This window comes from Anabas testudineus, chromosome 5, assembly GCF_900324465.2.
Source record: "Anabas testudineus chromosome 5, fAnaTes1.2, whole genome shotgun sequence".
NCBI classification, from domain to species: Eukaryota; Metazoa; Chordata; class Actinopteri; order Anabantiformes; family Anabantidae; genus Anabas; species Anabas testudineus.
The window spans coordinates 8,736,178-8,763,552 of NC_046614.1; the positions used below are offsets into that span (position 1 = coordinate 8,736,178).

General features: G+C 42.7%; 3 protein-coding genes across 3 annotated transcripts; 2 read left to right on the top strand and 1 right to left on the bottom strand.

Moving 5' to 3' along the window:
- Nucleotides 1-5,986: 5,986 nt before the first annotated feature.
- On the bottom strand, nucleotides 5,987-9,344 carry LOC113154595 (protein unc-119 homolog B-like). The gene is made up of 5 exons (XM_026348882.1): nucleotides 9,085-9,344; nucleotides 8,241-8,354; nucleotides 7,928-8,027; nucleotides 7,564-7,736; nucleotides 5,987-6,593 (listed from the first exon to the last, which is right to left on the bottom strand). Exons 1-5 carry the CDS (start codon nucleotides 9,308-9,310, stop codon nucleotides 6,481-6,483), a joined length of 726 nt encoding a protein of 241 aa, XP_026204667.1. The 5' UTR covers nucleotides 9,311-9,344; the 3' UTR covers nucleotides 5,987-6,480.
- A 1,898-nt stretch (nucleotides 9,345-11,242) lies between these two features.
- On the top strand, nucleotides 11,243-16,592 carry LOC117152850 (inner centromere protein-like; the record flags this gene model as incomplete). Its single annotated transcript, XM_033325972.1, has 4 exons — nucleotides 11,243-11,382; nucleotides 13,017-13,097; nucleotides 13,133-14,744; nucleotides 15,287-16,592. Coding segments are annotated over exons 3-4 (2,895 nt in total), but the record flags the coding sequence as incomplete, so codon positions are not given.
- Nucleotides 16,593-16,990: 398 nt separating this feature from the next.
- On the top strand, nucleotides 16,991-27,220 carry LOC113153965 (uncharacterized protein KIAA1671 homolog). The gene is made up of 8 exons (XM_033325973.1): nucleotides 16,991-17,660; nucleotides 23,933-24,045; nucleotides 24,625-24,709; nucleotides 24,917-25,025; nucleotides 25,230-25,363; nucleotides 25,458-25,657; nucleotides 25,789-25,874; nucleotides 26,591-27,220. The coding sequence occupies exons 1-7, from the start codon at nucleotides 17,067-17,069 to the stop codon at nucleotides 25,862-25,864; spliced, it is 1,311 nt and encodes a 436-aa protein (XP_033181864.1). The 5' UTR covers nucleotides 16,991-17,066; the 3' UTR covers nucleotides 25,865-25,874; nucleotides 26,591-27,220.
- The last annotated feature ends 155 nt before the right edge of the window (nucleotides 27,221-27,375 follow it).

The window sequence follows — 27,375 nt, forward strand, 5'->3', positions numbered from 1 at the left end:
GGTCATTTATGTTATGTTTATGTTATGTTATGTTTATGTTATGTTTATGTTATGTTATGTTTATGTTATGTTATGTTATGTTATGTTATGTTATGTTATGTTATGTTATGTTTATGTTATGTTATGTTATGTTATGTTATGTTATGTTATGTTATGTTATGTTATGTTATGTTATGTTATGTTATGTTTGCCAGATCTGTACAGATCTTGTTTAATTAATCCAAAATAACCCAAATGCCTCTTTTAGTTACCTGCTTGCTTAAGTGGTTGTTGGGTTTTCTGTATAATTCTGTATACAGTTTTATTTCATAAGGTCTTAAACCTTAAACACTGTAAAGTGGCTTGAGATGTGATCTGTTGTGATCTCTTGTGATTTGGCGCTATACAAATATAATTGAATTTCCATTGCTTTTCATCCTCCTCCTCCTCCTCATCATCATCATCATTACTGCCACACTCAGTCATTCTTTCTTTCAAGATCCTCTACATCCATCCATCACTCCTGCCCGGGCCAACCCTCGTACAACCCTCTGCCCACCTGTTCCTGCTGCCCAGTTCTCATCCTAATCCATCATATCCAAAACAGCTGTGATCACTGCTCCTTCATGGAGTTCTTACCAAATCAGTTTATACCTCATCCAAGCCACCAACCCCCTCTCCACCCATGTGACAGGCCATGCTAACCAGCTAAGTGACAGATTAGCAGCATTACATCTCAGCCGCTCTGTGGGCCGGGGCAAGCCTGGTCAGCTGAGTGGTTCCCCCGCCTCAGTTGCTCTGACAAAAGTGAAATAAGTTTAGTGCTCACAACGTGAAATGACTTAATGAGTTTAACTCATCAGACTTTGACCTTGATGCACCGGAGTCAAAAGTTCCCAGCATACACGTAAAGCAGCCAAAGCAATCGATTCTTGTTGTTTCAGGTAGATTTGGATGCAGTAATCTGATTAAAGGAGCTCAGGCCTGTGCGGGTAACAGGTTAAAAATGAATCGGAGACTGAAAACATAATAACTCAAAATGTCAGTGTGCACCTGATTAGAAGTTTTTCACCCGAGATGAGTTAACATTCCCAGCACCACATGATGATCTGTGCATGTGCTGCAGGGTGTTTGTGTGTGTGTGTGTGTGTGTGTGTGTGTGTGGCAGTGGGGGAAGACAGTGAAGGGAGGCAGATCAGGGGGAGGGTGTGACTGTGGCCTGGTGGACCATAGCGAGAGAACAGTATGTAGGACAGGACCTTGCACTAGCTAACCTATCCTGGCTGAAGCCATGGTTGGGCGTGCTGAATTTCTGCATGCATGATCAATGGCACTGAATAAAAAAGAGAGGAGAAAGACAGCAGCGTGGGGGAGGGGGAGGAACAAGTTAGAGCAATGTGAAAAGATACGAGTACAATGAAGCAAAACAAAAAAAAAACTTGGCTTTACTTCACATTATGATGCTATGGGACAGTTTTTGAAAGTGACTGTTTATTGGAATCTGGCAGGAAAGAGTGAAAAGGACAAACGAAAGGCAGAGATTTACTTCTCTGACTAACTTTAAATAACTCGTTTTAGAGGCTTGCGTTTTTCAGACTTTTCAATCTGGTATAGTATGTGTGAAAATAAAAGGGACACGTGTGTGTATCAGCGCGTGAAAAAGGTTTTAGTGCACTCACACTGCACTTTTCATGCCCTCTTTTATTTCTCTCACTCTGTCCTGTTGTCATTTTGCCACCTTAAAACACCACGATGGTTGGTCCAATCCAGGTCTTTGCTGCTTTTGTTTTCTTGACCACAGCTGACCCAGACTGGGAAGCTATTGTATGCGAGTGACCTTTGAACTGACAGGGCCTGGGACCTGCTCTCTAAGTCCCTTGAGGCACTTTGAAAGAGCGCTGACAAGTGGACTTTAGAAAAAGAAAAAAAAAAAAGAGTTAGAAAGGCAACTTCTGATCATCTGAAAAGCTAGTAGGTCGGTCAAGCCCGGTGCTTCAGTAGCTGGAGACGTTTTCAGAGCCAGAAGCCATCATTTGCATGTGATGCAAAATGTCAACAAGCAACAAATAGTTCCAGGAAGACCTGAGTGAGTTAAAGGCAGTTAATGGATAATAAGAAAGAAGAAAAACTGAATGTTTGTACATGGATAAAAGACAAACAGAGCGAGAGAAAAAAGTCTTTTAAAGTGGAAGCTAGGAGGCCATTTTAAAGTGCTCCATTTGCTGTGGGTGTTTTTTCCACCTGGCAGGTGGCGAGCCAAAGAAATCATTATATGAGAGAGAGGAGAAGGGAGGAAACAAGCACACCTGTGGTTGCGCCAGGAGCCCCACCTCCGTTCTCCGATCACAGTGCCTCCATCCCCCAGGGGAAGGTGTGGCAAAGGGAGAGAGACAAAGGGAGGAGAGAAAGGGAGAGGAAGGAAGAGATTGTGGAGGAGATTTACAGGCCTCTTCAACAGTTGACTGAGGGTTGAGTTAACCTTTTATTAATCATACGCACACAAAACAAACTGGACTGATGGTGCTGGGAGGCTCTGAGAGGCTTCCAAAGGCGGCTCTGGGCTTCCTGCGAGCACAAACAGACCACAACCTATTTACTGTAAATGACACAGGACTATTTCTGTCTGCTGGGTGTATGATTGTGAGCAGCAATGGAGATCAACGCTGTAATACCGCACAGACAAAGACAGGGAAACACACAAGTCGCACAAAAGGCTTCCACAAATCAGCGGAGACCTAACACTTAAAGACAGATTGTCAATACTGCTCTTGCCACCATGGAAATTGGTATGGGAATCACAGCTTGTTAAAGGACGGACCATCCATCACTGTTACACACTGAGTGCATTATTAACTCCCAGATAACTCATTATCTGTTATCGCTTGTCACATCTACAGATCTTTGCTCTGTATTACTTTGAATTACAGCATCCATTCAGTCCAGTTCATTCAGAAAAGTCACATATTTAATGCCTCAAAAAAGGTTTACCTTCTTGGTTTAAAGGTAGTAATGATGTTCACTAAGCCTTTATACCTCCACATTGGTGTTTATTTATATTTACGTGCATCATCCTCCATGTTTGCAACTTCTTCTGTGAACCTGTTTCAAACAGGGGGATCTGATGTCACGCAGCAGTTGCTGGAAATGGCATAATGACACATACAGATGAAGTCACGACCATCTCTGAGACCATCACTGTGCTGACCTGAGAGAGAGAGAGAGAGAGCGAGAGAGGGCTGTGCAGTGACTCATCATGTCTTTGTCGGAAGATGTGTTGCGAGTAATGTTGTGTTGATGCGTGATGGATTTCACACTAGGGCCTCAGTGCTGGACGAAGGAAAGAAATGGAAAGTGAGACAGAGAGAGCGTGTGTCAACAGAGTTTGGATTTTGTGTAGCGTGAGGGTCCAAGAGAGTTGTCTTGGTGCCAAGAAATCCACGGCACCTCTCTGTAAAGTACCTTGCAGACACAGAGACACGAACAAGTGAAGTTGCAGCGCGTCCCTGTATCTCTTTTAATCCTTTTTCCACTCCCCCCTCCATTTCTTTTCACAGGACCTATCAACGCCATTCCTAGCTGCTATTTATAGGAGACCACCGTGCCCCCCTGTCCCTCTGTCTCAGTGTGGATCTGTGTGACTGTGTGTGTGTTTAAGGGGGAACCTCAAGAAACCAGCGCTTCTCATTCCTGATCTTGTGGCAAATGTGGTGTGACTCACTGCACTGAACAGAATATATGGTAAAGCTAGTGTGTGTGTGTGTGTGTGTGTGTGTGTGTGTGTGTGTGTGTGTGTGAGGGGAGGAAAGAATGAATCTGATTTATCCCACCTGTCCAGTTGTTTCCAGTGCGTGCATGTTGATCCACAACTGACGGCTGAAATGTATTCCACGAAGGCCTGGGAACACGCAAATCATCCCTGGAAAGCCGGAAAGTGTGTCTGTCTGCTACTGTGGGTGTGTCTGTGCATGCTAATTGTGCACACTGAGACTGGACACACTCAGAGTGCTATTAGAACAGCACATGGCTCAGTACAGTACAGATGCTGGACTTGCGTGCTGCTGCGTGCAGGCCCTACAGCCTGATGGAAAGCTGTAATTATTGATTTATGAGCTCACAGTTGAAATTGTTCCCTGCTACTGAAACATTAGGTCTCCACACTATTGTTTTTATGGACTTTAAATTGATAGACTACATGTTAACTACTTTATAGCATGGTTTTGACACCTGACACCTGTTTAAATTGAAAATATGTCAATGTTGCATTTACAATTTAACTCTCCACCCCGATTATTGCTTTAAAGAAACTACACTTTAACCTTCAGACCATTTCCTGTTTGCATGACCTCTCTCTGCAAAAACACCCGTTGTTTGAGACTCCAGTCTTTTAACTGGTTCATCCATTCCCATCCCAAAAGTGGTGCATGAAAAAATTGGGAAGATGACAAAAGTATTTAAATCAACAGGTTAATTGAAGTTTTATTAAGTTGTAGAGGAAGACACGGTTGAGGATGGGAGTTGCATAGTGGGTATAGTTAGGAACAAAGATGAAGCTTTACACAAACAAATATTCATCTGAGCTGAAACTGAATGAAGAGGCAAACAGGACAGGGCACATAACAGGCAGAGGGTGTTTGTACTCCTACTACTATTATATACATATCAGTGTAGTACATGTTTCTGTGTATGTGTGTGCAGCTGTGCAGCGACAGTGAAGGGAGGAGAGAGCAGAGGGGATCTATTGTGGGCCTTTGTGTGGCTCAGATTGTCCTCTTCTCTGGGAAAGTGGAAACTCAACACTGCTCTCCAGAGGTCTGGTTACCAGGTGAGAGAGAAGGAAAGAAAAGGGGGGAAAAACAGAACAGTCGAGTGAGAAAGGGAGTGTTGCATGTGTGTGGAGAGAGAAACAGAGAGACAGGAGAGAAAAGACCATGAGGTTCTGGGTATAAGAGCTGGAAAGAGAGAGGGAAATTGAGAGAGGCTGAGAGAGATCAAGAGATGAACACAGCGATAGGAGGAAAGAGCCTAAGAAAGAATAAACAGACAGAGGCTCCGATTTTGGTTTAAATCCCATAAGACTCCAAAAATGAATGATCAAAGCGTAACAATCCTGAATAAGTTTCCAAATGTACCACGTGACACACTAGCTCATTATATATCAGGGATTGATGTGGAATTAAAACGATATGATCTGTGTGTGAGTCCCATCTGCAGTGATACTACAGCCACAGAAGAATACAGGGATCAGACGGTGACGTCATCGGAAGTAATTCAACCAGCGTAAAGCAAATACTACATATGAATGTCAACATTCACAGTATAATACCACTGCTGCCGTGATCACTCCCACAACCAACCATGAAACTGAGCCACAACCAGTGGCCCTCTTTTGTGTTTCGGTGATTAGATAACGCCTCCTAGTGGCCACCCTTACTCAACTCAACTTCCGTCCACTGTGCTCATCATCAGAAATCAAACCCAACACATCCGGTCTCAGAAAATGTACATTTATTTTCATTAATCGCTGTTTACAAACTATAGATATTGAGATATTTACAGGCACCACCTCTAACCTTCAACAGTTTACAAAGTACAAAGAGGAGGTACACAATTTCACTAGAGGAAAAAAAAAACACTCACTGTTTCAGGATATACCCCAACCAAATACACTTTTTACATTTTTATTCCACACTCAACCTCTGATCATTTGCTTTTTTTCTAGTTTCTATCATATAACACATTGAATATCTAATCATATCTGCCTCTATCTTTCTACCTATAATGTATTTTTGCGAATACTTGAACTTTTGCTGATATCACCCAGAGAAAAATGTAAAACAACAATCAACAGTTACAGCCGAGAGACCTTTGATCAAACTCTTACACGATGCTATTTTTAATGTGCTTGTGTGCGTGTGTGTGTGTGTGAAAGCAAGATGGGAGAGGGAGATGGGGAGGGGAGCTGCAGGAGTGACCATGTGTGTTTGACAGGCGTGTTTTTGTGGATTGCTTCTCTCTTTCTCCCCCGACATTGTCTGGAGTGGATTGTGGAGGCGGTAGCTCTGAGAACAGCTGCTTCTGACAAACACTGCGTAAACACTATGTGTGTCACTTGGGGATTGAGTGTGTGTGTGTGTGCGTGCAAATATGTGTGTGAGTAGAGTGGGTGGTAGGACACTTTTAAAATTGCTAAGAGGACAGTAACCATCCATCTAATAACCATTTGGTTCGTTTGATACAAACATCACATGGGCACTAGAGTGATGAATCCTCTTTTGGTTTTAAAGAGATCTGTCCATAAATAAAACAGTTAAATAATTCCATTTTTCACCTTTCAAACAAGACGAACAGGAGCTGCGATCTTCTGTAATAACCGATGCATCCCCTGGAAATGACAGCAATTATGACATTTCATCTTCACAAACATAAGAAGAAACTCAACCGCATGCACATGTGTATGTGTCCGTCTATAAATGTGAGCATGTGTGTGTTCTTGGGCCGATATCACTGTGCTCCTTTATAGGCATAGTCTGCCTTGTTGTGCATAACCAGTCTGTTCTCGACAAAATAGAAGCTGTCTGATCGAGTCTCGTAAGGACACTCCACCATCTGACGGACTGCAAAACAGACAACAAAGCACAGGCACAGAAGACTTTTTATTATCCATGCAATTAACAATAATATCTCAACAACCTGTGGTGCTGGGCTGAAAGTTTATGAGTTAAATAATGTATTAGAAAATATAAAGAGACTGTAGATACCATCACATGTGTGGTTTCATAGGAACTTAATATCATAGTCACGTGCACTTTATGTATTTAAAGATTTATTGATCACTGGCTGTCGTAGTCATTTCTACTAACTAACTAAATTGTAGAACAAATAGGTCAGACATGTGAACACATCATTGTTCCATACAAAAAGTATTTAAAGGTTCCGTTATATGACGCTTCAGGAGTTTAAATTACTCCAAAATCAGATACTTCAAGTATGAAATTCCATCTTTGTGTTTCCTTGCAGAACTGTGACATGAGGATAGTTGTTGGTATCACACACAGCACCAGGAATAAACTGCACTACAGGAGATACCCATTTTATTTTGGCTAAGTGAGGCTGCTGATGCCTCCTATTAACTTCAGGTAAAATGAATGAGTCTGTATTTTCTTCACTGTCTTTCACCGTGACATTAGAAAGGAAAAATTACAATTAAGACCAATAACTCTCTAAATGTACATTTAGTATGTGGATTTTGTAGTGGGGAAAAATTGCTGTCCTATCCTTTAAGAAGTGAAATTAGTGTCAGGAAAATCTATCTATCTCAGCCATATGCAGGTGGTTGCTCCAAAATCTCAGCCATTTGTCGACTGTGTATTGGGAACCAGTGGTTAAGTATGAGTTTGTCACGTAGTATGTCACATGGACTGGTGTGAGAGGTACATATTCAGTGTTTCACAAGGCCTTTCAAAGTGCAATGAATGGCATCATATAAAATTAGACACATACATATGTAATTTCCAAAATACTAAATTCAAGGCATCTTTATAAAATGCACCCATAATGCTTATGGGTTCTTAAAGCAGGACTTACCCAGGCTCTCGGACAGCTGAGGGAACTCATAGATATGCTCACAGGTGTTACGGCTGTTTGGGATGCAGAAACCAAAGTCAAAGTCAAAGCTCTTCAGCAGGTGATCGCGAAAGTAGTGTCTCTCAATCATGCGGAAGTTGTTTAGAGGTCGATTTCCAACTGTGAATTCCACCCTGATTGAATAACAGGCAGAGATAAAAAGTCTATTCTTGTGTAATTACAACATTATTTCAATACAGTCAGTGCCCAGGTTGTCTGTGAGCAGCTGATAGAAGACAATGCTGCAGTTGTTTCCATTGTCTGTGTGTGGAAAAGGTGACCGTGCTTGTCTTAGGTGTGTGTTAGGGATGTGTGAGTCACTCACGTTGCTCCCACGGTCCTCAGCCGCAGGAAGGCGGGAGTGAACTGGTAGCGTACAAACCGTCCCGCATTTGCATCAGCCTCTCTGTTCTCCTCATCATCCTCTGAAAGCATCACAGAACCAAGATATTTAACATTATTCAAACAGAAGAGCATTTTAATGCACACTGTGTGTGTGCTTATGGTCATTCATCTTCAGTTAATGACAACAAGTCGCCAGCAGGGTGAGTGCTTTCATTTAAGTGCTTCAGAGCCAGATCTAGTTCACAGAGGCAAACACACATTGAAATAAAACAGCACAAGGATGGAGACAGTACCTGTCTGTGGGGGTTTGGCGATCTCAAACAGGACGGTGCCGGTCTCCAAATCTCTGATCTTAAAGCGCACAAAGTCAATGTTATAAATATTGTCCTCGGGTTTACAGAGGTACCCTACAACAACGACAGATAGGTGGCAGGAGTTATAATGCTGACATGATCTGAAAGCCACTGTACACTTTTTACTGCACACACAAGCCATTTGGTTCTCTGTGAGCGTAACATGCAAAACATCAAGCTTGACTTTGTTCACGCTCGGATGGCACAGCTTTGCTTGCACATGCAGCTTTGCATACATTGATATACAGTTGTGTATATATGCTGTGCACCCTAACATAAGATGGAGATTTAACGAAGAGTGCGAGTTATACAGTAGCCTGTGTGATGCCAACAGTAATAAATCACCATTAAAATAAAAGAGATTACAGCACTTCACAATTTTAAGATGCCATAATCAGTGCTCGTCTCTCATCTGATCAAATTAATTACATTTAGGTAAAACCAGTTTGGATGTCATCTGTATGTGACATTGTGAAAGAGTTTGAAGTCACAGTGTGAGCTCAGTTCAGTTATAGTTATACAGCAGAGAGCATTTAACACCACCAGTGCTTCCTGTCATTAGATTTCCAGTGTTTATTGAATTTCATCCCATTCATTGAGTGAACATTTCCCTGACGTCCTACATTTGTTTGCGTTATATCCAGCACAACTGGGCGTCAGTAGCTCACATTTCCTGCAGTGTGATCGTGTTTTGTGGATGTGGCAGCTACACTACGTTCATCAGGGAGCGCCACTGGCTCCATGTTGGCGACAGAGACACAGAGAGAGAGAGAGACGCTCAAACCTCGCGTAGCCACCCGCAGTCCCAGCACGTCCTCCGCCGTGATGGCTCCGCTCTGCGTCCGCAGCTCTTCCTCCGTGACGGGCCCTCTGTCCGCCTGGCTCCTCCGGGACTTGAGCCTCTTCAGGACCCCTCCGCCGGGCTTGCGGTCCCGCGGCGGAGCCGCGGTGCCGTGCGCCGACACATTGTCAGCAACAGGCGCGTCGCCGCGGGCTTTGGGTGCGCTCATCTTCGTCTCTCCTGCCTGTTTGAAGAACAGTCCCGTCCTGTCCCGCCGCCCCCTCCTCCACCCAACCCCAGCCTGTGGTAAATGGTCGTAGATGAGGAGGAAGGAGGTGTCGTGGGAGTCGGATGGACCGCGGTGAAACGGTCCGGCTTGTTTGTGTCAGCACATGCTGCACAGTTTCCATGACAACCCGAGAGGAAGAGGGCGTGAAGAGGTTCGCGGAGACGGACACCAGGGGGCGCTGCGCACAGCAATAAAACACAACCAGTGTTGTTTTTCTTTTAGTTTCCACCAACAAGTGCATTTTAAACTGTGCAGAATTTGATGCCGATCGTAGCCTAATGGTACTGATTCCTAAATGTGCAAGTCTAGTTGTCGTTCAGGAAATGTGCCTGTCACCTAAACAAAAACAGCTGAGCTGGTTGAGCAACATAAAAGGGAAATACTCCAGTGAAATACACACATACCTCACATCTTTACTTAAGTACAGCTTTAAGGAACTGCATTGGTTATAGCCAGATATTACTATATTACATTAACAGGTTGTTAAGATGTAGTTTACGCTTTGTAGCTGGTTGAGATAATGCTAGTTATACTAGTTCATAAGTAGGTAGTTTAATCCTCCTCCTATGGGTGATAAAAGTTAGGATTGTAAGAAGATTAATGGTGAGAAAGGAAAAAGAGAAAAGAAAACAAGGTTCTTTCAAACAAGTTCTTCATTTATTCATTTTTGATTTGATATTTGATTTTAATGGATATGAACCATCACTATCTTAAATATGTCAGGGGCCCCAAGCAGCCACTGCTTACAGTTGGACCAACTAGGCTACTTCAGTTGCACTATATTGTGTAATTATACTAAAGTCACAAAATCTTATCATTTTCAGTGCTTTAGATGTGTGAAATTTTGTAATAATCTAGCCTATGTATGACTTTTAGAATAAAACCTTCCAAGTCAACCCAACGTACATGTCTCCTTAAAATGTCCTCACAAGACCAACATGTTCATCAAAGCAATAGCATTTAAACAAAATGTGTCCATACGAAGAAACAAAGGCACATACACACACACATACACACACACAGGTGAATTAATCTTAAGTCCTTATTTTTCAGATTTGCTGAATGTTAGATCATCTTGTTTGTGTGGTGCTGTGTGCGCTGGGCAGGCAACGCAAATGACTGTCGTAAAGGTCGAGGTGTCATGCAAATGGAGCTGGAGGGACCTTTCCTGCTGTGAGGAAGTCCATAGGCTTCTTTTTAAAAAAGAAAAAGAGTGAGAGCTGCATGCATCCAGTGCCTTTTCACTCTGCGTAAAGAGGCTTTTAGTCTCATTCAGAACCTGTTTATCCAGTCCATTGAACTGCGCGCTGTGGTCAAGTTACTACGAATTTCTACAACACATCCGGTTCAGGTTTAAAAACAAGTTTGTTCATACTTGCATAAAATTGTTGAGGTACACTGAGTTTAAATTATGATTGCTTAATTAATGTATAGGTTTCCCGTGCAACTACCATCCTTTTTTATAATTTTTTTTTTGACTCCATGAACCGTATAAAATATTCTGAATACCACCCAAACTAGAATAGAAAGCAAGCTGAAATCTGCGAAGTTGCCCTTTAGGTTGAACACGAAATAAACCTGTAGTCTATAACGGAGTCAGCACCTCACTGACTTGTGTAATGATGCAAATTAAAGGATGCCTCTAAACACATATATTAGTATTGTCTAGCTACAGTGGATACATGTAAAGTAACGCCGAATGCCTTGTGGTTTTATTTTGAAGGCAGCCCGCCCGCTTCCGCTCGCACCGTGTCTCCGTGTGGGCGGCTTGATGGCGGAGCAGAGGAGAGCAGCGGGGAGCAGCGGGGAGCAGAGGGAGTGTTGAGGGAGTGTTGAGGGAGTGTTGAGGGAGTGTCTGCTGAGTTAATGTGAGTGATTTGAAACACACACACACACACACACACACACACACACACACTGACAACAGCGCAGCAGGCGAAACCATCGCGGGAAACGGAGGAGTGCTTTTCTTCCCGCTTCCTTCCTCCACCTGTATGACTGCGAGAAAACAGGTAAAAAAAAAATAAAATAAATAAGGACGATTCAACACAAATAGACTTCGTTTGGGAAACATGTAGCTAATTTAGGGAAAGTTCATGTTGCTGATGTTGAGTGCAGCTGTCGGGTACGTATTCCTACTCAGAGTAACGTTATATCCTGGTTAGAGTTAAGAGTATCCGCATACATGGATCTTTAGACCAGAGTCGGACAGTCTGTGCTGAAGTAAAGTTACAAACATGTCTCCGTTTCCTTTGTTCAGCCTCTGAAGACAGACACACAGCTGGTTCAACGACTGGGAGTTCAGCGTTGACGCGTTTATTAGTAGCTAACTTATTACCAGCTCCCTGTCACACACACGGACTGGACCACTTCGTGCGCGCCTCAGGTCCGCTGCTTTTTAAACGGACCTCGAGCAGAGTGGTCTGCTTCTCAGCATCACTCGAACAGACCCCTAGAATAACACGGCGGGGATCCAAAATAAAAGGGGAACATTAGCACTGGCGGGGGAACAGAGGGAAGGCGAACAAAGATAAAGAAACGCAAACGCCGCCAAGCTCCAAGAGCTGCGGCACAGTGACTTTTCCCTGAGTCCTGCGGGAGGAGTCACCCATCAGCTGTGGAGCTGTGTTTGTTTCTTTAGGAATTCAGCTGTGAGGAGAAGGAGAGGAAAGCAGTCCACAAGCTGGACATGTTGTGTTTTTTTTTCTTTAACCCTCACTGGGTGGTGTAACGCAGCATAGGAACCCAATCTGATCCCATTGCACAATATCATGCACACCCAGAGGTGTATTGTCTTTGAGCAATGCGGCATTAAAGGTAATAACAACGCATAACCTTATCTTATGCAAAGTCGCCTTAGTGCACACTCTTGACATTCATCCGGAATCAAAACAGTTTTTGCAAACCAGCTGTGGAGCGATAACATAAGGGTTAGCGTTTTCTCTTTTTTTTTTTTTTTCCCTGATGCACTGAGTTTTGTCACAGTAATAAACTGCGTGGTGTGGATTTACCGGTTTGTGCAAAAGTCTTACCTGTTAGACCAGATGACATGTTGCACACAGTGCCAGAGGGATTTAGTGTAACAGATTTGAAAGCGTTACTGTTTATTTCTTTTCACACAGTGCGTAAACGCTGGCCCTTCTTTTATCCTGAGCCTTATCAGGACTGACCAAAATGCTCATCTGACTGCCACTTGATTACCTGTCAGTGGTTTCAGTTCTGCTAGAGATGTGTTGTGGTTGTGTCATTAGTGGGTTGCATATTGTAGCTGTGTGATGAGTCACTGGGCCTGCTCCAGTCTAACATGTTTCCTACCTGCCTGTCTGCCTGTATGTCTGTAATAGTAATAGTCATTTAACATTATATAGTACTTCTTTAAAACCTAAGTAGTACAGTCTTCATACAATTTATTTTATTAACCTCCATGTAGCAACATTATAAAGGAATCTGAATAAATGGCAGTGACAGGTCAAGTCTCATGTATTGGGGAGATACTGGTCATTTAAATTATTATTTTTTAATATATTTTGGAAGAAAAAAAAACATTGTTATTTTTAGAGTAGACCGAAGAAAACAAAGTAAAAAAAATGCAGTATTCATAGTTTCTGGTATTTGGTCAGTGTGATTTATTTGTTTCTCTTTGCAGAACTAACATGCTTTCAAAAATCAAGCCCAACCAGGCTTTGTGGTCTTTTTTGCAACAACATATTGTAACCAGAAAGCTGTGGCTCTGCTGCAAGCAATAATGTACTATTGCTCTCCTCTCTTGCTTTAGTGATTGAGTTATGGATAGCTCCATTGAGACTTCCCGGCCTGGAAGCACCCTAACACCCAAGCTGCCTCAAGGCCCTAAACCTCGGCTTGCTCCTAAGCCCTTCTCTCTGCAGAAGAAGAGCACCATTCGCTCCATTCAAGCTCCAAGGACAGCATCTAAGCCAACAATAAACCAGTCTGACAAAGTTGAGGCAACAGGTGTCCCCAGAGTGACTCTGACCACCCCTGCTCAGAAACCTCCTCTACAAACCACTCCCTCTGATACCAAACCCAGCCTTGAAGATAATTCAAAAACAACCAATGTAAGTAACGAAAGGCCGCATAGAGAAGATACTCCTAAATCCAACGCAGCTCAAGTAAAATCAGATCCAGCCCCCCAAACCACAGAAGTACCCAAAGAGACTCTAAACTCCCCTGCTCAGAAACCTCCTCAACAGACCATCCCCACTGATTTGAAACCCAGTCCTGTAAGTGAGCATGTCAAAGATAAACCAAAAACAACCAATGTAAGTAACGAAAGTCAACATGGAGAAGATACTCCTAAGTCCAACGCAGCTCAAGTAAAATCAGATCCAGCCCCCCAAACCACAGAAGTACCCAAAGAGACTCTAAACTCTCCTGCTCAGAAACCTCCTCAACAAACCATCACCACTGATTTGAAACCAAGTCCTGTAAGTGAGCATGTCAAAGATAAACCAAAAACAACCAATGTAAGTAACGAAAGTCCGCATAGAGAGGATACTCCTAAATCCAGCGCAGCTCAAGTAAAATCAGATACAGCCCCCAAAACCACAGATGTACCCAAAGAGACTCTAAACTCTCCTGCTCAGAAACCTCCTCAACAAACCATCACCACTGATTTGAAACCAAGTCCTGTAAGTGAGCATGTCAAAGATAAACCAAAAACAACCAAAGAAAGTAACGAAAGTCCGCATAGAGAGGATACTCCTAAATCCAGCGCAGCTCAAGTAAAATCAGATACAGCCCCCAAAACCACTCCACCAAAAGAGACACCAAAATTCAATGCAGTCCAGAGAGAAGATCCAAACATCCTAACAAACCTCAAAGCACCGGCAGACACTGTGACTAACTCAGAACAGAAAGATGAAAAGATGAAGGAAGATAAAACGTCTGTCATACAAAAGTCCGAACCATCAGGGAGTGACAGTCCCTCTGCAGATAAGCCAACATATCAGTGGGGCGGCACCAGGAGGCGTCTGTCCTCGAAGCTCACCTCAAAGTTCGAGTCAGGTGGTCTGCCTGTGTCTCCCCAGCCCACTATAACTGTGCCTACAACCTACACCAAAGATAAAATAAACAAACCCGTGTCCTCAGCTCCAGAGCAGAGCCAACCAACGCCAGAGCCGCCAAACAGAGAGAATAATGAAGAAGGACTGGATTGTAGCGGAGGAGGAAGTATAAAACGCAGAATCAGTCAGCTGTTTGACTCGGCGTCGAGGCCAGAGGTTGTGACAAAGAAAGAGGAGCCAGAAATTGTAACTGGTGGCGGAGGTGTAAAGGAGCGAATTAAAAACTGGGTTGTAGAAACAGATTCTGAGGAGCCAAAGCCTCAGGTCGCTCCACGAACCCGCTCCAGGAGGTGAGTGAACTTCCTTTCATCTGTGCTGTTTCTGTCCGAAAACAGACACAAATGTGTAAATAAGTACACTTTATAGTTAACTGCACATGGTTTTAGTTTTGACACTTTAATAATTTTGAATATATTGGGTGAGAGCGGTGTCACCTGGAAAGCATCGCACCTCCTCCACATGCTGATTCCATCCACTTACAACAATCTCAGAAAGACTGTTGCAACCAAAAATCTATTTTCTTGGACATATGAGTAGTAAAACTAACTTAGCACAACTCAAATTCCTCCAATTAGCTTTTTACTGTAGTTAGTTTGAGGGTCTTCAATACTTTTCTTTTCTACATATGTGTCCTTTGTGTGGACAGTAATAACTTGGCAGTATCAAGATGTTCTCAAATATCAGAGCAGTTCCCAGGCAAATGGTTAGGTTTCATTAGAACTACCTACGACTGGTTACGATTAGATATGCTTGATGAGATTACATACATAATTATAGCACTGCCAATGACCTTTATTTTAACTAAACAGGATCACTTCTGTCTCTTTCACAGCATCGATTCGCCAACTTCTCCAGAGCCAAAGAAAATACCCAAACTGGCACCTGTCGAACCCCCTGCAGCCGGCACGCCGTCAGCATCTTCAGAGGTCTCTCCAGTTAAACAACCCACTGAGACCCCAGTGGAAGCACCTAAAGATGCTGCAGAGAAGCCACAGGAAAGGACAGCAGTTACACCAGGAGAGCATGAGCAGAACAAATCAGCAGAAGTTGAGGTTCAGCTGTGCAATCACAACCAATCTATAGACCAGACTGCTACAAATCAGGGAGAGTCAGATTCAACTGAAAGCCCTCGGTCTGCTCTAAAGAGGAACAATACCAAACGTCGCTCTGTTCGCTTTGGTATTGTGGAGACAGATGATGGTGACCCGCCACTTATCCTTGGTTCACCGTCTGACTCCAGCTCAGAAGAAGAAGATGTCCCTGGTGAGAAAAGTGAGAAGAACATCCCTGTTTCAGTGCCTGTCTACAGAAGAGTAGGATCTTTTCTGAACAAGGATAATGAGCTCCAAAAGAAAGAAGAAGAAGAACAGAAACATTTGGAATTTGAAAAAAGATTGAAAGCAGAGGAGAGCGAACAGGCAAGACTTAGGTCAGAAGAAGAGCGTAAGAAAAAGGAAGAAGAAGAAAGGGAGGAAGAACTTAGGCATAGGGAAGAGGAGAAGCGGAGAGAGGAGGAAAGGGCAAGAGAGAGGCTGAAAGAGGAGGAAGTGAAGAGAGAGAGGTTAAAAGAGGAGGAAAGGCAGAGACAGATGGAGTTGATGCAGCAGAGGCAGCGTGAGGAGGAGAGAGAGAGGATGAAGCGGGAAGAAGAGCAACTTAGGAAAGACCAGGAGGAGAGGGAAAAGGAGAGACAGAGGGAGGAGGAGAGAAAAAAAGAGATACTCAGGCAGGAGGAGATAGAGAGAGAAAGATTAAGAAAAGAGGCTGAGGAAAAAGAGAGGGAGAGACAGAGGCAGGAAGAGGAGAGAAAAAGACAGGAGCTCGAGAAGAGGATTCAACAGGAGAAAGAAGAAGAGATGGAGAGAATGAGACAGATAGAAAAGCAGAGAGAGGAGGAGAGAAAAAGACAGGAGGTCGAGAAGAGAATTCAACAGGAGAAAGAAGAAGAGATGGAGAGAATGAGACAGATAGAAAAGCAGAGAGAGGAGGAAAGAAAAAGACAGGAGCTCGAGAAGAGAATTCAACAGGAGAAAGAAGAAGAGATGGAGAGAATGAGACAGATAGAAAAGCAGAGAGAGGAGGAGAGAAAAAGACAGGAGCTCGAGAAGAGAATTCAACAGGAGAAAGAAGAGGAGATGGAGAGAATGAGACAGATAGAAAAGAAGAGAGAGGAGGAAAGAAAAAGACAGGAGGTCGAGAAGAGAATTCAACAGGAGAAAGAAGAGGAGATGGAGAGAATGAGACAGATAGAAAAGAAGAGAGAGGAGGAAAGAAAAAGACAGGAGCTCGAGAAGAGAATTCAACAGGAGAAAGAAGAGGAGATGGAGAGAATGAGACAGATAGAAAAGAAGAGAGAGGAGGAAAGAAAAAGACAGGAGCTCGAGAAGAGAATTCAACAGGAGAAAGAAGAGGAGATGGAGAGAATGAGACAGATAGAAAAACTGAGAGAGGAGGAAAGAAAAAGACAGGAGCTCGAGAAGAGAATTCAACAGGAGAAAGAAGAGGAGATGGAGAGAATGAGACAGATAGAAAAGAAGAGAGAGGAGGAGAGAAGGGAAGAGGAAAGGAAGAAACTGTTGGAAAAAGAAAGAGTGGAGGAACAGGAGAGAAAAATGCGAGCAAAAGAATTGGAAGAAAAGCTAAAAATAGAGGAAGAGAGAGAAAAAGAAGAACGAAAGGTCAACCTGCAAGAAAGAGCAAAGGAGGCGTCAAATTTAATCAGCTTTGACCATGATGATGTGACTCAGAAGCCAGAAACACCACATTCCCCACTAACAAAAACCTCTGATCCCCCAGAGAGTCAAATTGAAATTGTTTACGATGACTTCTCTGTCAAAAAGTCCCGAATGGAGGTGGACTTTGATGATTTTTCAGTCAAACCGAAGCGATGGGGCTCACAGGCTAAAGTCGAAACTCCTCCTGTCCGGACCTGGAGAGCGGAACCTGTGGATAAGGAGGAAGAAGAGGTGCTGGTGCCAGTGAATGTACACCGTCAAGAAAGCAAAGTTCCAGAGTGGGAGGCAAAACCAGACAGCCCAGAGCCTACAGCAGCCACGGAGGAAGAGGAGGAGAAGGAAGAGCAGAGGCCACAGGAAGAACAGCTCATCTCCATGGAGCTAGAGGAAGAAGCTGAGAAAGACGAGAAGGACAGCGAGGATGAGTTGGATACAGAGGAAGACGAATCTCAAGATGAAGACACGCAGGAGGTAAATGCAAACTTTGCATTCAGCTCTAATCCTGTCGCAGTTTGATTGATTTTGTTGGTGTAAACAGCAGCGTATGAAAGGCCAAATTGTTTGATTAGAATCAAAGGGCGAGGTTAAAAGAAAAGAGACAGGAGTGCACATGTAAATGTAGTTTATTCCACTGAATCATATCTGTGTGGCAGCCACACACACACACACACACACACACACACCTCACCTCGTAGAACAAGGAAAAATATCTTGTCATACTAGCTGCAGCTTGATCAAGTCTCGACGTAGAACGTGTGCTTGTTTGTGTAGGTGTGACAGTAAGCAATCAAGCCTGGCCGGGAGTCCGCAGATACCTGCCATGTGTCAGGAGTTTGATCTGCCCTTGGTGACAACAATAGCTTATTTCTTACAGTGAAAAATGTCAAGTTAAGTACAGATTGTGAAACAAAGGTACTTTGATACCACAAGATCAGAGTACATGAACGTCAGATCTGGTGGCGTATATATGAAAACACGTGTGGTCAGAAATCTTACAGGATGTGAGGTTGCGCCTTCCTCTGCAGCTGTTTCTCTATTTCTTTCATTTTCATTTTTCACACTCATGTAGACAGAGAAAACATTTATAGTTAGATTTTATCAAAGCAGTGCAAAAGAAGACGAGGCGGGAGTGTATCAATAAAGGAGTGATGGATTATTTCACGTGGGCGTCTTGGATGGGTTATTTCCAACAGCTATGGGTGAGTCTTTGCATAGAGACAGGCATGTTGTAAGCGCTGTCGGTTTTGTAATGTTATACGGAGGTTTAGAAGAGATAACTGAGTCGTGCTTGTGCAGGAAGAATAGGAAGCTGGGGTCAGCAGCTAGCTAGTTAATCTCAGCATAACAAGTGGAAACAGGGGAGAACAGCTAGGCTGGCTCTGTTCGAAGGTAAGAAACTCCACCTACGTCTAAAGCTCCTTAATTAATATTGTACAAACACTAAACTGTAAAAAGCTCATTTCATCAGAGCTTTGTGTAAGTATTAACTAAACTAAAATTTTGGTCAGCTCAAATTTTACTGTTAGATCAAAAGGCAATTTGGTAGATATGATATCTGGACATTTGAAATCTGTTACGTCACCCATTACTATTTGCATTTATTCATTTGGTTTCTTTCAGCCTCAGAGTTGTGGTCAATAGTGCAGCCTGATGGTAGACAATCTTTGCTTATCAGCGAATTTGACCTTTGCTGTTGGTCTTTTATCTGATATATTTTAAGCTAGTCTGAAGTTTTGTTAAGTACATGAAATAAATGAAATAAAATAAACACACATTTATTTGTATAGATCACCTCATATGATGTGCTGTTTATAACAGAGATTATTTCCTCAGTCAGTCAAATCACAACAACCCAGCAAAGTGAAAGGTATAGCTGCAGTCAAACTATGCCTGAGTTCTTGTCTGGGTGGACCTACAAATAAATGGCGTCACTGTACTACCTGAAACAAAAGATCCTAATGAGTTGCTATTCCACTGATAACAGAGTCACATACCAAAGTGGAGTGTACAGCCAATCAACACACACACAGGCTGCAGACTATTCAAAGTGCCAGGAAATTTGATCAGAAAAGAGACAAGGCAGTAAACACAAACAGTTCAAGGTGAACAGATCTAAGAATACGTTTGGTTAAATGAACAGCTGATAGGTCTGTGCCAGTCAAGACAGATCAGCTCGCCACCTGTTTGAACATGCAACATTTCTGCAAAGTAAATTAAAACACTGCAGGCTCTGCAACTCTGAAGCCCTAAACTGTGTGTGTACATCTCTGTGATATTACATTTCTGTTTGCTGTCTGCACATTTTAGCAAACAAACCATAACCCGCATCACCAGGGTGCTACTTTAGGGGGCTGTTTAGAAAACCACTTAACTGCCTCCTAAGGCCATTTGTACTAAAGCTCATGAGTCATGAGTATGTGAGTACATCCTTGTTTTCACCACTGAGTGGCACTGCTACTCTTAGAAAGTGCACTTCCTCATTCTGCACCTCAGAAACCAACATATTTGTGCCATGTAGAGCGCCTTACTCTGCTATAAAACAGTTCACAGCAGAGACCCCATGTGCGGCAGAGAACATTTCACAGAGCAGAATGAGGAAAATGTTTACTCTGCAAGCACAAGCTGTGGATGCCCATCCAGTCTTAAGACAGACAGACAAACGGATGGATGGATCCTATAGTGAGGAGGATCTAGCTGCTATGTGGTCATCATGTCCTCATTTGGATATGTCCAACAGGGCACTGTGTCAGAATGACCATACATGGTGCCCCTGTGTGCTTTCTCCCGTCTGTCTCGCTGCTCAATCTCTCCACCCTGATTTGAGAGGGAACCATCACCCCTCTATACACACTCAGACACACACTTTGTGGCACACAAACACACAAAGAGGACGGACTTAACTGTGGAAAAGAGGGTTCACATGTTTGCTCTGTTTTCTTCTCTAGTGCTCCTTTGTTGCTGAAACTTTCTCTCAACTTTCCAAAGGTCTTCCTGTTTTCTGCTGTTTTCTCTTCCCTCTCCTCTCACAAAGACCCAGTTCATTCATTACCTGCATTTACCTACGGGACAAGAGCAGTTGAGGGAGGTACAGAAAGCACCTTGGCCCAGCCTGCTGCACCTTCCTTCTCTGGGGATTTTCCACATCCGAACACAGACCTCTGCTTTGTTGTGACGAGCTCTGAAAACACTCAGGTCTAGAGGAGATAAAGGGGTGATCTACTTGACTGTACCTAGCTTTGGATGTTTGCACTGGCAAATACTTCCCACACTGCCTTTCCTTGTTTTTTGTCTGAACGGAAAATTGAGTCGCGGTGTGAACCGGGACTCAGGAACACTATTAGACAGAAGAAAGAAAGAGATTGCACATGGAAAGAGGTAACTTCAAATTGTTGTCTGTTGGACTAAAAGCTACCGTGCAAAACTTTTTTACTTCCAAAATTTGCACCAAAGGATGTTTTTGATTGATAACGTGCTGAATGATAAGTCTTTTTTTTTTTTTTTAAGACTCTGCTGTTTAGGTTGTAACACCCACGATGGTGAATGCTGCACTAGAGTAGTGTTTTCACTGCACAAACTCATGGCTGGACAGACAATTTACTTCTTTATTGATAGCAAATGGTAGACTGTTCCAGGAAGTCTGTGGGACCTGAACCATAAAAAGAGGAAGAGAGAGGATGGATCTCACTCAAATGAAAGAAAGACTATATCTTGTTTTGTATGATGTCAGAAGCCCTCTTTCTTCAGAAGACTCTTTGTATTCTCTTTAGCTTCTGCTTGCTGAAAATGACAACTGAAAGCCAGAACACAGATCCAGTTTTCTGACTCAGTTACAGAATCTCATCATCATTAACAAAGCAAAACTACATAATTGTCACAGTTTCTCTTCTGACCCAGTGTTCCCATGCTGACCCAAGTGCTGGGACGACTTGCTGTATGAACCTTTCATACCATGCAGTTTCTGGGAGGGAAACTGTCTGCTGCCCAGCTGCAGGTAGCGGGCTGGATGGGCAGTGTACGGCGCTCTTTGCAAGGGGCTCTGGAGCTGGTGTGGGGTAACACAGAAGAGAAGCAGGAAGAGGAAGACAAAGATAAAGAAGAAGAAGAAGAAGAAAGTGGAGATGAAGGAAGAAGGTTTCATAGAGCCATGTCACCACTTCGTAGCTTCGCCAGACGCAGCAGGAGATCGCTGCGTCGCTTCTCCATCAGAAGTCGGCAGACACTGCAGAAGAGAACCACTGAAACCTGCTCTGTAAGAGCTGACACAGTTTCTCATGAGAAGCAGCGCATGACCTGAAATGTTCTACACTTTTTTGTATCCAGGTCATGAATAGAATGAATGAAAATCAGATTTTACGTCAATAGACTTCAAAGGATTGGCTAGCTCATTTCCAGTGAGATTAGGTAGGACAATGAATGAACAGTTTACAAGGCGTTGGTTTGTCAAAGTAACCCCTAAATTTAGGTGCATTTTTAATTTTTTGCCAAAGCTCCATTTATCCCATGTGTCCCATTTCCTAGTCTAATATTTCCACACCCATGTTTTAACAGATAACCATGCAAATGTAAAACAAAAAGGAGTGCAGTTGCAGTCTGTTTCAGGAAGGGCACAGCGATCTGATAAAGTTGTCTGAATGTAGTGTTTTATCAGTGTACATGCATGCCCTTTCCCTCTCTGTCTATGGTGTGTGTCAGAGATTAGGCGGAGGACTATAGCAAAGTGTGAAACTGTTAGACAAACATGCTGTTTATGCCTGTGCCCTCTGTATCTGCATCTGTCTTTTGTTCTGCAGCTGCACACATTCAGTTTCTCTTAATCATGATAACTGATTATCTTAGTATTGGTAGTTTTGTCTCATTATCTAGCATTTCAGCAGTGCCTAATACATCAGATCAAATTTATAGTTTATAAATGTATTACATTTTAATACAAAAACATTGCAGGGTTGTAGGTAATGTATATTTAGAACTGCATGATAGCAGATTCATACTGTTAATATGCATATTTTAATCTCTTGCTGTGTATTTATCATCATCTATTTTGGAGATAAAACTGTCTAAAACTGTGATTCCTGAGCAGGAATCTTTTTTTTATAGGTACAGTATGTGAATATGATGATATGAGAAAAACAAGCTGCGATGGATTCATTCTATAATCCATCGCTTTCCTTTATCAGAGGTGTTTTTCTGACAATCTTCATTCATTAGTTTGGATCAGAGTCATGGTTAGTTGTACTTGTGGCACACAAGGATGTTATCCTCGCTTCCTGATCGTAAACACAGTCTTTTACACATTCCATAGACTAAGACAAAAATGTGATGGAGGTAAGCTGTGAAGAAGTAGACTCTGTCGTGGCTTGTACATCTTCCGCCCTCGCAAGAACATACTGTATTGTCCCATTCACAAATACTCGGGTTTGGTTCACAAATGTGTGTCATGTGAATGGCAACGTCTATAATGACAAGCCAGTAGGGTTTATCATATTTCCCTCAGCTTTACAAAACATTTCAGCATTCATTTGTATTCCAGCTCATTGTTTTGCTTTCACAGCAGCTGGTTTAATCTCACCTTGATCAATCCTTATTCAAACAACAAAAAGCCTGCAGGGAACTACCTACGCAGCCACCAACAACAGAAAAAGCTCAAGCCTAGCTGGTTTATAGACGGTGTGTGACGGAGGCCATCATAATGCTATTTCCCTTTAAACATACAAGTCAGAATTGTCTCATTATCGCATCCATTGTTGCATAGTTGTATCACTGCCACAAAGAAATAATTTGAATTCTTAATGTAGTTTCTCTTTGAATTCTCCAAAAGATTTTTGAAATAGTATTAAAGGGAAGTGTTAGAGTCACATGATGTGCTGCAAAAACATGTGAGTTCACAGTACACTGAAAGAACTGCAAGCTCAGCTGCACAGAAAAGTGTATGGAAAATGTGGTAGAACTGAACCACTGTAGACTGTGGTCTTGCGAGGCAAGACTTTGTTTTTTCTCTGCATCTGAACAGTCTGTGGTTATAGAAAATTCACCAGAAGCCTATTCATTAATGCTGTGTTGCTGCCAGACAACAGGCATTGTTCAAATGAAGCCACTCTGTGTGTCCTGAAAGATACTTTGACTTCTGAAGGACATGGGATGTTAACAGGCACCAGTGTTTACTCCAGTTTTTGTTTTGTATCCAGGTGACGGTATCAGACAACACAACAACTGGGATGTGTCTTTTGACAAGATGTGAAGAGAGCTAAAAGAAATATTTGCGAGGAGGTGCACAGTAGTTTTGTTTGGAATGTGTGTGTGTGATTGTGTGTGTGTGTGTGTGTGTGTACCCATGCATTCCAGCATGTGGGCGTGACAGCAGGAGTGTGTTCGCTGTGTCTGTGCATACACACATAAGTGCGTGTATGCCAGGGCGTGTGCGTGCATACACATGCTCATGGTGTTTATTGAGAACAGCCCAGCCTCTGTGACCGGCTCATTAAAAGATGCATGCTTGGTTGGTCCTTAGTCCTCTCTCCCTCTGTAGTTAGTGATCTTGGCTCAGCTCACTGTCCATTTTCTCTCTGTCTCCGCTCTTCAATGTGAAATTCTAATATGCAGATTTACAGAACAAAGAGGGATGTTTACATCATTGGGAGTTTAGATGATGTCATTTAGCAAATAACACACAATAGCAAGTGCTTCCTTCATGTGGTTCCTTCTCCTTCACATCGGTTTAATTGACTGTCTGTCTTTCTGTCTCACAGGCGCAGGTTAACAGTTATTGCGTAAACGAAGAAGACAAAGACACTGATGCTTTGATAGAAACTGAGCCAGATCAGCAGAATGGGGTCTGTGAACACACGACTGAAACTGACAGGTAGGATAAAGGTTATATAACAAATTTCAAAGCCCACTTACTGTGGGCCACAGACTGACGTCCAAGTTGTGTGTTTAAGTGCTTTAATATCCTTGATGGACACAGAGGGGACAGCAGAGGTTTAAGTGTCATTCTTTATATCTTGTGCTGAAGGTGTGTATTAGATCTAAGTGAACACACCAGAAAAGTAGAAGCCCAGACGTTTTACAGTAAGTAATGTGCAGGTTGGAGCAGCCAAGTTTAACTCTGGTTTCTTCGTATGATTATGGAGCACATAGTGTAACCAGTAATAACCTGATATGTTCTTTTTTTTTCCCCCTGAAACATGTAATTTAGATATTTCCGTTTTTGAATCAAAAAGCCTCTGACAGCATAACCGAGTGCAGCTGCACATTAAAACATGTTTTTCATGTGAGGAGTTCTCTGTGCCCCCTTGTGGTTAATACAGTATAACACACAAACCCAGAGAGAGAAGACATTGATGACTGGCGTCTAAAGTTACAGCTTCTCAGCAAGGCAGTTTTGCAAAATCTTTCTCAATCTGTGCAAGCACACGATTCTAAATTATTTTCTCTACAGTCCAAAGCCAGCCCCGGAAGTCTCCCCTCAAGACGCTGAAACCCCTGATTTTCACAGTGAGCCAGACTTTTCTCCATTCCCTGAGGTAGGTGACTCTTTGTTTCTAAACCCTCGAGTCTGTTGATTTATGGTCATCTGCCACAAACATTAACATATCATTTGGTTGTTACTTTGCATACCTGCCTGGGAAAATATGCACTCTTACATCTGCATTGACGTTGTAGTGGTGCATTTGTAAACACTGGTCAACGCAGCCTATTCTATTCCTGTCTGCTTGTGTGTCTGTGCTTAGAGCTCCACTCCTCTCCTTGACACTAGCGCCCAGAGATCCAAGGTAGATCTGGGCAGGAGGCGAAGTCGCACCCGTCCGTCACGCTCCCTCCGGTTGGCTCATACAAAAAGTACGAACTGGGGGGTGCATGGCTCCACAGGTTATTACAGCATCAATAATGTTATCTAATTTACATGAAGGGCAGGAGCTCAGGGATTTTTAAAATTCAGAATAAACACAATAGTGCTACTGAATACCAATTACTTGTGCTCCAGAAGAAAAGCAGTTAAGAAATGTTAATTTACTGCATGCTCTGACTGTTAACTCTTTTTAGATGAAAAGGATGTATCTTCCAAGCAAGGAGATTCAGACTCTGAGGAGGAGCAGCCAAAATCAAAAATGGTCTGTTCTCCTTCTCCCGCTTCTCAGAGAGTCCCCACAGTTCTTCAGAGTCCTGCAGCCCTTATTGTGAGTTTGAACATCCTATTTTCCAGTTTATATTAGCATGATCTAAATCAGGGGCATTTGCATTGAGTGAAGTGTACTTAACTTGTTCCCAAAGGCTCAATTAAAAAGGAGAAAAGGAGGAGGAGGAGCTGCAACAGAAGATATAACAGAAGAAGACAAGCAAAGAGAAGAGAAGGAAAGTCAACGTGAGGAAGTAGCACAGTCTCCATCACAACTTCCCCGCTCTCCTCGTACTGCTTCTCATCTCGCAGGGGCTGCGCTGGTGCTGCCCCCTTTAGGCAGCACAGATGGACGGTATGAACAGAGCGTGACAGCAGACATGAAAACAACATGAATGTCCTAGAAATGATGAGGCAACCATAAACAAATTGTATAAGCATTTTTATTATGCCACCATCTGAACTGTGGTTCTATGTGTCATTCAGTGCCGTCTCCTCTCCTGCCTGGCTGAAAGAACTGAAGTCTAAGAAGCGTCTTAGTCAGTATGACAGTGAGGCTTAACCAGACACAGGTGGGTAATGTGGATGAGGTCTCTATTTTTGATTGAGAGTAACTTGGCATACAAAGATAATGGAGTGGTGAAATTGGATTTCTTTCAATTGATGACTTTCTTATTTAGCTACAGAATTTCAACAGTGGTATTTATAGTCACATCAGAGCTTTCATAACCTGTGAATTATTTGTATGTTGACCATTATAGGACTGAACAGAATCAGCTATAAAGCAGCACTGAGCATGAAATTCTTTTGATGTTTTTGACATGTGGCTTATGCTGTGAATTTCTGAAGGAGTAAAGGCATTTATTTAAAAAGGACTAATTTGCTTCTGAGTCATAACGCAAGACAGCTGAATAGGTTTGCAGTAACAGAAAGTGAATGGTATAAACTTTCCGACAGGGCTGTCAGCAACACTCATGTAATCTAATGCAGACAAAAACAGGAAGTGGGCCATTAACCCTATGACATTTTCTTCTTTCGTGAACTCTGCTTGATCCTCTTTCTTGTGGACTTGCTGCTTCCAGCCTTTTTCTGCTTTGACTTTATTGTTTGGGTTAGGGTTTGACACTGTAGCAGTGGATTTATGTACCACTTGAGCCTCCTCTAAAGTTGAATGAGTGGAATACTTTCAAATAACCTGATGACATGTGATATATGTTACATTTACATATAGTTAATTTCTTCTGTGGTTTGGAATATCATTCTGAACTGTATCTTTTGTTCCCTTTAGGAAAAAACCTGCTGTTACTGGCTGCTCAGAGACGCCTTGCCACGATTGCTCTGTTTTGCACTTTGCGTGCCTTATTTTGGATGTTTACTGAGATGTGCAGGAGGGGAAATTCAAGCAGTTCCTAAATACATAGGCCATCAAAAACTTGTAAATTACATATGGTGCCAAGGCCACGTGCCAAGACTGTGATATGCAATGTCAAGTACAACTTTTTCGAACTCTTGTTCAAAGAAGCAAAAAAGGGTGAATACCCCGTGGGCTCTTACTGTTTGAATGTGTCCATCATATACTGACAGAGACTGATAACACTAGGCCTTCGTCATGGTACCTGTCTTCACACACACACACACACACACACACACACACACACACACACTGTATGTACAGGAAATACTGAATTTAAATGATGGGCTGCACCTTAGCTGAAATTGTACGAAGTGCCTATAACCTCATTTTACCAATCACCGATCGTCTCAAGACAACTGCCTAGCACTTTATGGAAAATTATGAATTAGCATCAAAGCAATAGTATAATCTAGTGCATAACTGTAGTAACAGGGTGTAGGTTTTTTTCTCCTTTTTTTAACACTTAAAATATCTGTGATCCATAAAGTAAGGTTCCACAAAAAATAAAAATGCACTTCCTGGTTAAGTAATACTCGTTACCCATAGCTGGTTGCAGCATTGGCATTAAGCTGGAAGGAAATTTGAGACCGAATCAGGAAGTGTTTTTGTAAAATCAGAAAAATCCATCCATTTCCTTGAGGTTGGTTTTTGTGCTTTTA